The sequence below is a fragment of the Lithobates pipiens genome, unplaced genomic scaffold, assembly GCF_037356315.1.
Source record: "Lithobates pipiens isolate NorthernLeopardFrog02 unplaced genomic scaffold, aLitPip1_a1.2 Scaffold_27, whole genome shotgun sequence".
NCBI classification, from domain to species: domain Eukaryota; kingdom Metazoa; phylum Chordata; class Amphibia; order Anura; family Ranidae; genus Lithobates; species Lithobates pipiens.
Window position 1 is genome coordinate 111,652,587 of NW_027507788.1, and position 13,939 is coordinate 111,666,525.

General features: G+C 38.7%; 1 protein-coding gene across 2 annotated transcripts in view; it reads left to right on the plus strand.

Moving 5' to 3' along the window:
* TRIM29 (tripartite motif containing 29) overlaps positions 1-13,939 on the plus strand; it is a 58,231-nt gene that overhangs the window by 29,466 nt on the left and 14,826 nt on the right. For both annotated transcript variants that reach the window (XM_077457380.1, XM_077457379.1), the window contains exon 4: positions 1,617-1,803. In XM_077457380.1, the coding sequence (XP_077313506.1) occupies positions 1,617-1,803 (187 nt within the window). The remainder of the gene's footprint in view (positions 1-1,616; positions 1,804-13,939) is intronic.

A 13,939-nucleotide genomic window follows, 5' to 3' on the forward strand; every position in this document is an offset into this window, starting at 1 on the left:
CTTTCTGGCACCCCCTCTCCCAAGGGCAAGTCAGATGAATTTCCTGGTTTAGCTTTTAGTGATTAATACGTGTATGATATTTGTTGCAAAAAATCTGTATTGCTTTTCTAAATGATAGCATTGTTTTGCCATGTGGTAAACCATTCCATAACCCAACCTCTCTTAGGCCACTTTCAGACTGAGGAGCTGTACAGACACTCTAGCGCTAAAAATAGCACCTGCAAAATGCCTGTAAAGAGCCTCTCCTGTCACTCCAGTGTGAACGCCCGAGTACTTTCACATTGTAGAGGCCGCGCTTGTGGGAGGCTAAAAAAAGTTCTGCAAGCCGCATCTTTGAGGTGCTTTAGGAGCGGTGTATACACTGCTCCAAAAGCGCACCTGCCCATTAAAATGAATGGGCAGCACCACCGAAGCGCCTGCAAAGCACTTGCAAAGTGCCTGAAAAGCGATTTGCAGCCGCTTTAAACCCCTTTTTGCCCACTAGTGGGGGTTGAAAGTGTCCCACTAGTGGGCAAAAAGCGTCACTAAAAGGACGGTAAAGCACCGCTAAAAATAGAAGCGCTTTACTGCCCGCGTCCCAGTGTGAAAGTGCGCTTACAGTAAAGGATTCCTACTGAAACAGGTGGTAAAATTTTCTTTCCAGCATTTAAAAATAATGCCCCCTGTCCTTGTGATATGATATCAAGTTTAAATATATCTAAACACAAAAGTATTAAATGGTAACTTATTGTCTCTTAGGTGTCTTGCTTTTTTGTTAAAGAAAGGGTTGCTGTTCTTTAACTTTGTCCCTGGTGATCCTGGAGCTTCACTTACTCACTCACTCAGTCTTGTATGAACAGTGAGTACAGCTAATGTAGGTATAGCATGCCTACATATTCACCTTGTTCATTGCAGGATTAACAGTTGAGAAAACAGCTAAAGACATCACAACAAACAGGGAATGAGGAGACACCTAGAAGACAGGGTAAAATAAAATAGAAAGCTGTGCTTCCAGTAGGCGGTGGAAGCTGTGTTGCATTGGGAAGCACCTGGTGGTGCCTGGTCTTCATCAGAACCTCCAGTGGAGAGGAAGGAACTGAGTTGTCTCCCACTGCAAGAATGAAACCATTGGGTTCAATTTTTTTACAAAAATGAAACACCAGGCAGTGCACAAATTACAAAAGTGTCAAGTAGTGACCTTGTAAACTGACTGAACTAAATAGGCAGCATACTGAGTGGAAGTAGTAAAGCAATCAGACTCAATAGAACAAACACATTACTGAGACTAAGCTCAAGCAAAACAAGACAACAAGGTCACCCAACACAGTATACAAGACAACAGGCTGAAGGCAAAATAATAGCAATAGGCATTAGGCAAGTGTAAGGTAGGAAGGAGGTACAAGGATACAAGCTAACCATAACAAGGTAAGTAGGCAGAAGAGACAAGGCAGAGTGGGCCAGAGAGGCAGGAGACATAAAAATAATTGGAACCCAAAGGAAGAGCGCGCCTTAAGGTAAGAGAACTATAGCACAGTAATCTGTCATCAGGTGCTATTAATTAGATCTGTACAGTATTATATATACCACTTCCTAAAGATGTCCAATAACTTTTAAATTCTGTATGAATATTTTTGCAGGAATTCCAAATAGTAATAAGAAATGCTCCTCCAATACCACCACTGCCTACTTATACAGTGACATTGGAAGCAGAAAGGCTGACCCAAGCTATGGGAGGATTAAGAGAAGAATTGGTGGGACTCTGCAAGAGGAATGTGGAGAAATACTGCAAGATGGAGGCTCAAAAAAATCTGGTTGAAAGGAATGGTAAGTCATTTTCTATGTTGCTAGTTTTACAATACTTATTTATTTATTACAGTTATTTATATAGCGCAAACAAATTTACTCAGCACTTTAAATATATATTGTTACATTCACATCAGTTCCTGCCCTCAAGGCGCTTACAATCTAAGGTTCCTAACTCACATTTATACATACACATACTAGGGCAAATTTAGACAGGAGTCAATTAATGTCCCAGCATGTCTTTGGAATGTGAGAGGAAACTAGAGTAACTGGAGGAAACAAACACAGGCACAAGGAGAATATGAAAATTCCAGGGAAGTAGTGCCATGGTTGGGATTAAAACTGACAACCCTACAGCTGCCAGCAGAAGTGCTATCCACTTAGCCACTGTGTCATTTACCACTTCTAGTCAGTAGGTACTGCAATTGAATCACTTCATTCCCACCTATACTAAGCTATTTTTCTACTTTGTTGTGAATGTGCTGTCTGAGAAAGGACACAGCCCCTCCCTCCCCAACTCATATTGTTCTGCATGAAGTTTGAGTTATTCAGTTGGAGCAGGGGTCTCCAAACTTTCTAAAGAAAGGGCCAGTTTACTGTCCATATCACTTTAGGAGGGCCTGGCCAGTTGGAGTAGAAAATGCTCCAGCATCAGTGGGTGTAGACAATGTCATAGGCTTGGTGGTCAGCGGGAGTAAAACATTATATCTCGCCTGGTAGTAGGAGGAGGAACAGTGCCCCATCATTGATGTCAGGTGGAGGAATGGTGCCCCATCATTAAAGTCAGTGAGAGAAATGGTGCCCCATTTTTGGTATTAGCCAGAAGATCATTGGTGTCAGTGGAAAGTTCAATGCTCCATCATTGGTGTCAGTGGGGGAGGGGTGGGTGGATTTCTGACCCATCATTGTGGTATTAGATGGATAAAGGCCCTATCGTTGGTGTCAGTGGAAAGAAAAAAATGCCCCATCATTGGTGTAAGTAAAAGTAAAAATGCCCCATCATGAAGTCAGTGGAAGGAATAGTGCCTCATATCAGTGTGGGTAACAATGCCCCAAGTAAAAGACAAACAAAGGGCCGCATGCGGCCCATGGCCCACAGTTTGGAATACACTGAGTTAGAGTGTCAGAAAACAAGTTGCCAATGCTGGGCTTTCTTACTAGATGGTTCACTGTTCTCTGAACGGTACAACCAGCCTGTCTTCAATGTGAAATAAAATACAAATTTAATGCTTGATATAAATGATCAGTTTGTAAACTTGTTACAAAAAGGTTTGCTTTTTGGCTGAGGTTACAAATAGCTTACAGTTATTTTTTTCATCTTGGATACACAATTATCCAAACAAGAACACCAGCCATAAATGGAAGTGGACTCCTATTGCTGACCTTAAAGCGGAGTTCCGCAAAAAAAAAAAAAAAAGAAAACAAAGAAAAGTCAGCAGCTACAAATTCTGCAGCTGCTGACTTTTAATAATCAGACATTCAGCTGACCCATGGTCCAGCGATGCGGGGGAACGAAGCCCCGCTCGTCTCCCCCCTCTGTTGGCATTGTTACTGTAGGCTTCCGGCTGTGGCTTCACAGCCGGGCATGCATTGCACATGCGCATCCTGAGCGGTGCGCCATGACTGGCCGGGCAATCATCTGGGACCTGTGACGTGTCCCGGATGATTTGCGAGAGGGAGTGGGGAGAGGTAATCTCCCTTCTGGTACGGCAGGAGGAAGTGGGAGCTGGGTAGGGTATCCGCTCCCCCCCAAAAAAAATGACATGCCAAAGGTGGCATGTCAGGGGGTCACCTTCCCTTGAAGCGGAAGTTCCATTTTTGGGTGGAGCTCTACTTTAACATAAAAATTCTAGTCTCTTGGATTTAATGCTGGTCCTTTGGATTCACTGCTTTGAGAGTTTTGTCTTTTCTTGCTGCATGTTTGTTTGTTCAATGACTAAAAGGAGACAGCCAGGCAACTGTCATATCCAGAATAATGTCAGTCCATGTATTATACTGACAGGTGTCTTCTGTATGCTAGATGAGAATAGCTGTTGGTTTGAGGAACTTCTATTTGAATAAAAAGTATTTTAGTTGTTTAATAGCTTTCTTGCTATGCCATAGAAAAACACACACATTTGCATACAGCCACAGAATACTGGCCATGTGCCAAGATAAAATATTCTCATATTTTAAAAGCTGCCTTATTACCTATAAATAAATCCACTCTGCCAGTTCCAAAATATTCCATTATTCTGTGCTGTACGGATATTTCCTGCTAGGAGTCATCATATTAATTTGTCTTTCTTTTAGTTCTCAGGATGTAGCGCAGACTTAGGTGCTACACAGAGGAGCCTAATTGCTTTTCTAAATGTGTGTTGATTTCTGTGGTTTTGTGCAATACATTTTTTATTAACTGATCTGCCTTCCAACCCCAGGCACAATATGAATAAAAGAACTTTACTGAAGTTCCTATAATTTTTAGAAAGCCCTTGTCACTATATCTAAAATGTTAATGGAATGGGGATTTGGGATGAACTTTGTGCTATTACAGCTCATTTGTACCATGTAAAGTGCTGTTCTTGGCTATGTCATATAGTTTACAAAGGAGATGATACCATAAATCAGGCAAATGTCATAAATATCCGAGTGGGTCACACGGGGTTGATTTACTAAAACTGGAGAGTGCAAAATTTAGTGCAGCTCTACATAGAAACCAATCAATCAATTTTTTTTGTTATCAAAGTTTAATTCAACGACTGAAGTTATATGGAAATTGAGGATGGCCTCACAAAATAATGAATTAGGTTACAAATAAAACCTTACATAGTGCACCATCATCCCAAGTTAATATGGAATAGGTATTTGAAAATTCTGGTCTCCAGCCAGAAATGTCAACAAAAAATGCGAGCAAAGGGACTATTGCGATGTACATCAAACATATAAAAACATTAAGAAGGACAGGTATATAAAAAAATGTATATCAATTTATTTAAATATAAAAACACTTAACAATACAAATCATCAAGGGCTCGTATAGAAGGTGAAGTATTTGACTAGTTTCGCTTCTCAGCTTCTTCAGGAAATACATACATCTAGGAGTGTATACATGGAACACAATTAGATCAACAATAACAATGTAAAATAACATCAAAGAAAAACAATGGAGAAAAGATCTGAAGAAATCACCTACCCTATTCCCAGTCTAGGTATTAGTTCCCTAGTGAGACACTTCACTACAGTTCTAGCATCATCATTTTTCACCATGGGGTATCCTTCTCCCCAGGATGAAAAAATGTCTACACACACCAAAAGATATTTAAATTTACCACACAGTGGCATCTTGGCAACGTCTAACTGTATTATTTAAAAAATCTGGTGTCGGGAGGTGAAGCCTGGGGCCCACCAGAATTGATTTACTGATCTAGCCATCCCTCCTGTTGAGACATTGCGTCATTGCAAAGTCCATGGCTCAAGAGAAAAAGGGAAGGAAATAAGGTGTCGGGGGCAATGGCTTACCATTCATCAGCCAAATCCCCTCAGAGGAGCACGTGGTTCGTCCGCCAATGCATTTCCTTGTGAAATTAGGTCATCAGCATTTGTATGTGCTTTACATTTTATTACTGCTACCACAGCAGGTGACTGGATTGCTGTCTTGTAACTATATCTTTGTGTTGTACTGGGTCTCCTTCATCCAGTGATTCTTTAATCACAGGGCGGATTCCTTCAGTGGCCTCTCTGCTATGAGGACACTGAGGAATTCTTCATACTGTCAGGATTAAATCCCTAAACCCTTGTACACACGGTCGGACATTCCGACGGAAAATGTCCGATCGGACCGTGTTGTCGGATAATCCAACTGTGTGTGGGCTCCATCGGATTGTTTCCGTCGGAATATCCGACAGACAAAGTTTTAGAGCTGGGCTATAAAACTTTCCAACAACATGATCCGATCGGACTTTGTCCGATTGTGTGTAGAGAATTCCGATCGGACAAAGTGCCACGTATGCTCAGATCAAATTCCTAGACCAAAGCTATTGGCTACTAGCCTGAACGTAGTCTCGTCGTAACTAAATAACGTCATCACGTTACATATGATCGGATTTTCCAACAACTTTGTCCGACCGTGTGTATGCAACAAGTTTCGGACAAAATCCGACGGATTTTGTTGTCGGAATGTCCGACCGTGTGTACAAGGGCTAAGACTTTTCACGGCGGCAACTTCCATATAGCCTAGTGATAATTTCCAGTAATCCAGACTGCTGGATCAATAAGCCCCTTGTGCATTTCTGGAAATCCCTCCTGTTGGGGGTGAATCAAGTGCTGGCATAAATAGCAAATCTGAAGCCTCCATCTGTACTGATTCAAGTATGTTTACTTCCATCCCTTCAGGGGGTAAAGCTATATTACCTCCTATTTTTGTTAGTAGATCTCTGCCTAGCAGACTGCCAGGGGAGTATGGTGCTACAAAAAATGAATGTTTATGACACTGACCTCCAATTCTTACATGTAGAGGCTCAGTGACTTTGGCAGTAATTATATAATTACTTATCCCGACCAAAGATACCTGCTGATTCGAAGTGGGAAAATTGGCATCACATATGTTTAGCAAACTCTTTGAAGTGCCTTTATCTATTAAACACAGGATAGATAAACCATTAACTGACACATCAATCATTGGTTCTGTATTTTGTCCCAAATTCAAGACAGCAAGCTCAGGGATAGGAATGAAATTGTTATCAATCAGATCACCATACTCCACCTAATCCTAGCAGAAATGAAGTTTACTAGCACTAGGGCTTCTATTACTTCTCTGAGGGATCATCTTCTGAAACCGAGCTCCCACCCATGGGGCATTTTTAATTCTGTTTGGCTTAGCCTGCATTCCCCGTTTACTAGGGTTTCCATAGTTTGAAACATACCCTACCCCTGAAGGTGGGTATGTAAGTGTAGCCACAGGCATCCCTTGTGGAGAAACCTGAACAGTTGAGACCTGCACCTCAATACTCTCCCAATGCAGTGCTGCTTTCTCAGGTACGGGAACTCGTTGTACATTCACTATTTAATTTTTATCCTTTTTGTCTATTTTTCCCTTTCTTATTTTTTTTAAAGAATCTCAAAGATTATTTGAGCAATATCCACTGGTTCTGGTGCTGGCTTCTTTCTCCATCCAGGAGTGCAAAGCTCAATTTAGTCTCTGACTTCCTGTAACAATCCCCCATGAAACGCTTAGCCAGATCATGTCTGGACCAATCAGTTTCATCTACTAGGATCCACTCCTCATGCTTTCTGACCGCATTCTTGAACCTATTCCAGTATTCTAATACATCCACATACATCCTCATTCTTTCTTTGGACCACCTTCATTAATCATTCATAAGATTATTTTCTATATTCGCTATACCATTTTGAGTAGCACCATTCTTTCTTGCTTCCACATTCCACATATATACATATCTCCACCAATCTTTATGCACATCATCAACACTATTTCTTCTTTTTAGTTGTTCGATAAGTCTTTTAACAGAAGTGGGTGTCTGAACTTCTCTTATTAACTTCCTCATTCTTTCCCCTGTGTCAGCGTCCAGAATTTCTATTGACGAGTCAGAAACTGCAGCAGCATCTGTCTGCTCTGTGTTTTCACTCACTGACACAGATACTACTGACCACTCCCCTTTGGGAGCAATAGAAGCAGCTGCAATTGCTAGCTGTCCCCATGCACACAGATATGGAGAGATGAAACCATCACTTTTACCTGTGCAAAGTCTATAAGGTGGTGGTTTAACACATTTGTACCATAACTTCTCACACAGCCAGACGTTCAATTTACTCACAATCACAATCAGATTGTTTCATGTATATGCTAACACCATGCATTGATTTTGTCATTATCAAATAAGCCTTTTGGTGGCCACCATTAATTTGGCTCTTCTTTACATCTATATATATATTACACAATTTTTCATTATACTTAAGAGCACTTGGTTCTCCTCTTACCATCATTCTAACAATGGGGGAGCTTGGGTGTAATTTGGAAATACTTAGCCCTGTGGCTTTTGCTATTTTTAATAGGCGTTTAGCATTTTCCCTAGTTAAACCATAGCTTGTCATATGGGTGAGATGCTTTTATTAAAATTTGTTCCCCTTTCCTTTTGTTTAATTTTTCGTTACTTCTTTTAGAAAATTTTCGTTATCTCTTTTAGAAAATTTTCGTTACCTCTTTTAGAAATTTTTCGTTACCTCTTTTAGAAATTACAACATTTGGAACTCCGGGACCAAAAGTTCCACTCTTTAAACCAATGGCTGTGTACCAGTAGCCAAATATACCTTGAGATATCTCACGTGTTCTATTCATAGAGGGACTTCTCCTCTCTTAGTGGCAATAGGCTAGTCCCCGACTAGACTCCCTACTCCAAAGAGCACACAGCAGGTCATATATTCACTGTGGCTGTCCGCTGAGGACAACTCGTCCTAGGACCACAGATGCACAAAAAAAATACAAAAAAATTCAACATTCAACAACTTCTATTCACTTTTAGAAATTGCGGTACCTGCTTAAGTACATCCCTTAATAAAAACATATATATATTGTCATTCCAAAGGGTCCAGAGTTTAAGGAAATATTATTACTCTTGTTATCCTGACACATTAAATTATTAAATTTATAATTTATCAGAATGTTATAGAAATAATATTCTCAGTAATCATGCACAAGCAGAATGCATTTTTAAAATAAAGGAAACATGCTACCTTCTGTAGTTGCACTCCTCCCCCGGCACCTCACTCCCATACAGCAAAGACGGTAATAATATGGGAGAAATTTCTCACCTTAGGCGCTGTTGTTGTCCCTCCTGTTGTGGGATGAGAGCCGGAGGTGGGGATGCAGTCAAGAAGACACGATTCGGGGTCACCAATGTTAGACTCAGCTTTGAAATTAAAGACATCCACGCAGAGTGAATTGCATTCGTGCAGCTTTTACTGAGAATATAATTACGATGTACACTGGATCACATATAGAAAGGATGTGATGACTTACTTCAAGATCACATATGGTCATTTTGACCTCTGGGTTATGAGTAATTTTACTTCTCATAATATATCAAACTTATAATTACACAAGAGGGGGTCATCCAAAAGGCACTTTTTTGTGATAATAGCTCTCTCCCAGAAATTGAGCAATGTACAGCCAATTAGTACCCACGTCATTTGGCAATACATTGCAACCCCTTCAACAAGAACAGGATTGTGTAATACCTAAGAATTGGAACAAACTATTAAACTATATTTTTTAGAGAAACACATTTCTTTAAAAGGGGGGACTCTGAGTCTTTCATGAGTTTTTCATGATTCCAGAATCCAGGTATTCTGTTTCTTAATAAAATATAAATACTATGTTACATTTCACAGAGAACTAGAGATTGAGTTTCTGTTACAAAAGCATGCAAAACATCTACTGCTAAGTTGTTGTTTTTTAAGAGTGAAAGCAAGTGACCGCTTTCCTGTTACAAAGGTATGCCCCCTACTGTTGGTGAATCCCAATTGCTTATAGTCCACCTGAGACATATGCCTGCATTACTAATGGCACCCCTGTACCTTCTCCAATTCATGTAAATTTGCAGTTGGCAAAACTGAAATTGAAAATGTATAAAGTGCTTTTCAGCTGTCATCAAATTACAGCACTTAGTGCAGATGGTGCTTCTTTGTCTGTCTTCATTACACAACCAGGAATTGTCATATCACTTACTGATATCAAACCTTGTATCAGCTCCCTTTCTATATGTTTCAGTTCTCTGACTGAACTGACCGGTTTCCTGTAATCCAACATTTATCAGGTATTATACTGTCTGTAATCAATGGCAATTATTTTATTTATTTATTACAGGTATTTATATAGCCCCAACAATTTATAAAATATATTGTACACATTGGTACACCAACACTTGTAGAGTTCTCTGAAGGGAGTAGGCAACAAGAGGATGGATGGATTCTATCATAATTTTGCTATGGGGGCCAATGATTTTCAGTTATGCAAGATAAAAAATGTCATCATTAGAGCTTGCCTCTCAGCGTTTTTACAAAATAAGATTGCAAGAGTTGTAGACCTCTTGCCAAGAGAAATGACTAAGTAGAAATCCAGGTCAGAGGTCTGTTGCTAAAAAGCATCATCACAAGTGAGAAACTCTCTGAGGCAGTCCTGAAGGACTGTTCACTGTTATGTTATTTGTCAAAGCTGTTAATAACAAGTCTAAATACAAAGGATTAATGTCATTTGTAAAATACGTGAAAACAAGTGCATTTCCTACCTAAAGAAATATTAAGCTGGAAAGTGTTATCATTAGGAAGGAAGATGAGAAAATGGTGTTGAATCATAGACACCATAAGAGAAAACACAATAGAAAATCTATATTGAAAATTAACAGCTAATGCCAAAACATAACTAATAATATATTATGTGATCTGTTTATATCCCTGTTGAAGGGGATGCATTTACCCCAAAATACATTGCCCTTTGTTTTAATGATTAGGGCTATGCACATATGCCAGCTGTGCTCATGTGCTAAGTCCATTCAGCATAACTGTATATGGTGGTGCTATTGTAAAAACACAGCGTGCAGGCATATACACAAAAAAAACTTTCTAGGCCATTATGCTATATTTTTGTTTACAATAGTACCACCATATACATGGGAACAGCAATTGTCAATGATAGGTTGTATGCTGCACCTGGACAGGGTGGAGGAAATATAGCTGCAGTTATGCCGAATGGGCTCAGCCAGCCTGCGTGCAAGAGCTCCTAAAGTGGCTGTAAACTCCATTCATGAAATTTGAACTAAGCACATATATCTATAGTGCTTACTTGTCTCTCTCCAAAGCTCTAAGTGTTGTTTCTCTCTGGTGCTTTGTGCTTCTGTTATCAGCATGAGTCACTTCTGTCAAATTCTCTGACACATGAGATAACACGAGCTAAAAATTAGTGTCAGGGTGGGTGCTTAGAGGGAGATGAGCACTGAGCTTGTCTATTCAGAATACAGTTCTGCTGGTATACAAGTAAAACTTATATAGGAGGATTTGTTTCATGTTTGTGTGTCATCTGAGGCTGTTCACTTCACTAGGTATATGTGAGGGTTTAAATCCACTTTAAGCCCTAGTAAAGCCAACGCAGGAGTCCAGTGCGTCTCTCATTCAGATTTGAGCTGAAATTGACCAAAAGGTGCAAAGGGCTCCTCTGAAAAATAGAGAGTCAGTCACAATCTCCTGCTATGCGAATTGGATGCAGGGAAAACTACATCCAATTTGCAATAGTGTGTGCAATTTTGTGAACACAGCCTGAAAGATTCACAAAGCTTGTGTGTAGTTTTATTAACACTCATATTGTGGTACTTATAATTTACTCTACCCTATAAAAAATTGTTAATTATAGCTAAGATAATCTATTTTTATAAAATATGAAGTCCGGTGGCAAAAGTAGAATACACAATAGTTCACAAACATTACATACTGTTGCTTTGTCATCACATTAGTTATGTGCTTGATCATAATGTATAATTCATACAAGAGAAACATTTAGTAACATTATATAATTACATTTTACTAAGCTTCCATTGGAAATGTTATGATATACATTATTCAGTAATCTCCAAATTAGTATTCACATAAAAAGACAGAATTGTTATTATGCAACTACTAGAGTTTTTATTTGTTTGGAGTACACTAACAGTAATACTTGGGTAACAGTTCAGGATAATAACAAAAACATGATTCTCTTACATTACTGGAAGGAATATTATTTTGCCATTGTTAATATATTTCCAGTCACAATTCTGTCCTTTTGCATTTCTTCCAGGCACTTAATTCTTTAACAATTAATTAAACAACATATTTGGACCAACTGTATGGATGTCATACATACCAGTGAACCTGTATTGTTAAATCGGGAAAGCATAAAAACAAATATTTGATAATAAATGTGGCCATATTAGGTCAATGATGTCACAAGCATTAACATGGTTTTTGACCCAACCCAATCTCATCCCTACTGGAGATGCAATGAGAAGGGTTAGGAAATCCCTCCAAAATGAAGGAAGGCAGATGCATTGAAAAAGGTGTCCCCAAAGAAAGATTTTGCCTCCTCTTTTGTTCTAGTGACAACTGTACAACAAAATTTGGAATTCCTATCAGAGATGTTTGAACCCCAACAAGTATGTTAACTAGTTTTGGATTATAACTGACTGATTAATTCAGACCGCGTATTTAAGAAATTAATGACTGGATATATTGTGAAGTTAAGGAACAACTAGTTTGTTTTGCTGTGTGCAGTTATTTTGCCATTGTCAAGCTTATGTCCTGTGACATTGATTAATGGCATTTCAGCAAAAAAATAAATAAATGGCTGTACAGAAGGACATTTTGAAAACTGCAAAACTGCAAGTTTTTAATGCAAATATATATAGGCCTTTAAATGAATCTGCGTGCAATGGTTTGTGCCAAAGCTAAATAATGTAGACTGCATATTGATACAATAATATGTGTTAGTCAAAACATGTGGTGCAAAAAAGCATTTGAAATATATAATCAAGTAACTGATTTATTGTATTTGCAAAAAAGCATTTGAAATATATAATCAAGCAATGTTTTATTGTATTTTGAGAAAAAAAAAAAAAAAAGCTTCTAGGTTTTTTTTTTGCAAAAGCTTAATTGAACAAGCTGAACTCAGAAGCTAATTTGCTACTGTGCACAGTTGCACCAGATTTTGCACACTTCAGTATCATAAACTATTGTCTTTTTGTTCAAATAAAAATATATTTTTTTCACCTTTCATTGTATGCTGCATCTTAATTGCCACCACTTCCTGGCTATATGTGGTCTAGCGATGGCTGCATCTCCTATGGAGGGTTTCTTAATGCTAGCAATGGTGAACCATTGCTGTGTAATTTGTGTTGAAATGGCTACTTGTAGTTTTAAGTTGACAATACAGGAGTATAAGTGTGAAAGGAGGACAGAGTTGTCACCTTATATCAGAAAGTGCCTGAACTGGGATCTTCATGGCACGATCACAGGGTATTATTTTTATTACAGTTGCATATATAAGCAGGTAGAACATTACCTTTGAAATTATATTAACATAATAAAATCTATATAAGATTTTAGAGATTGAGTCTACATATACTTTCAAGTCTTGCCCCGTACACACGATTGGATTTTCGGACAACAAATGTTGGATGTGAGCTTGTTGGCTAAAAGCCTGACCATGTGTATGCTCAATTGAACATTTGTTGTCGGTCTTTCTGCCAACAAATGTTGGCTAGCAGGTTCTCAAATTTTCCGCCAACAAAACTTTGTTTTTGGAATTTCCGATCAAGTGTACACAAGTCCGACACACAAAAGTTTGCATGCTTGGGAATCAAGCAGAATCAAGCAGAAGGAGCCGCACTGGCTATTGAACTTCCTTTTTCTCGGCTCGCCATAAGTCTTGTACGTCACCACGTTTCCACGTTCGTAATCGTTGGCCAACATTTGTGTGACCGTGTATATGCAAGACAAGTTGGAGCCAACAACCTTCAAACAAAATTACACAGTTTTGTTGTTGGAAAGTCTGATCGTATGTACAGGGCATAAGAGTGGTCTTATAGGACATGTTATCAGTTTTTGGCAATCATTGGTACATTAGTATTCTGGAGACTTCTTTTTCATTTCTTTCTCTGTATGTTTTTAATATCATTATAGAGTTATAATAGTGCAATACACATGCAATTTAAAATATAGTCTGACACAATCTGCAATGATCTGCAGTGACCGAACTTCAGGCAGATAGCAAACATCTAATCATGTATATTTTAAAACCAATAAATACAATTTTGATAAAACTAACATAAGTACCTGGAATCTCAGGTACTCACCTCTGTAGCTTATTGTTCTTTGTCCAATAAAAGGCTGTGATGTAGTTCTTAAAGCTGAAGTTTAGTCTACCTTTATTCTGCCTTCCCAGGTCCCTTCCTCTCTTTTTTATTATCACATTTTTTAGCATGTGAAGTTTTAGTTAATCTTAGTTTATTAAGACATAACAAAATACAAAGGTATAAAAAGGTGAAATACAGTGTATCCAAGGTACATGTGTTTGAACCTAGCATAGTCCTCAAAGAGTAATGGTACAAAAACAGATGAGTAGGACATCAATGCC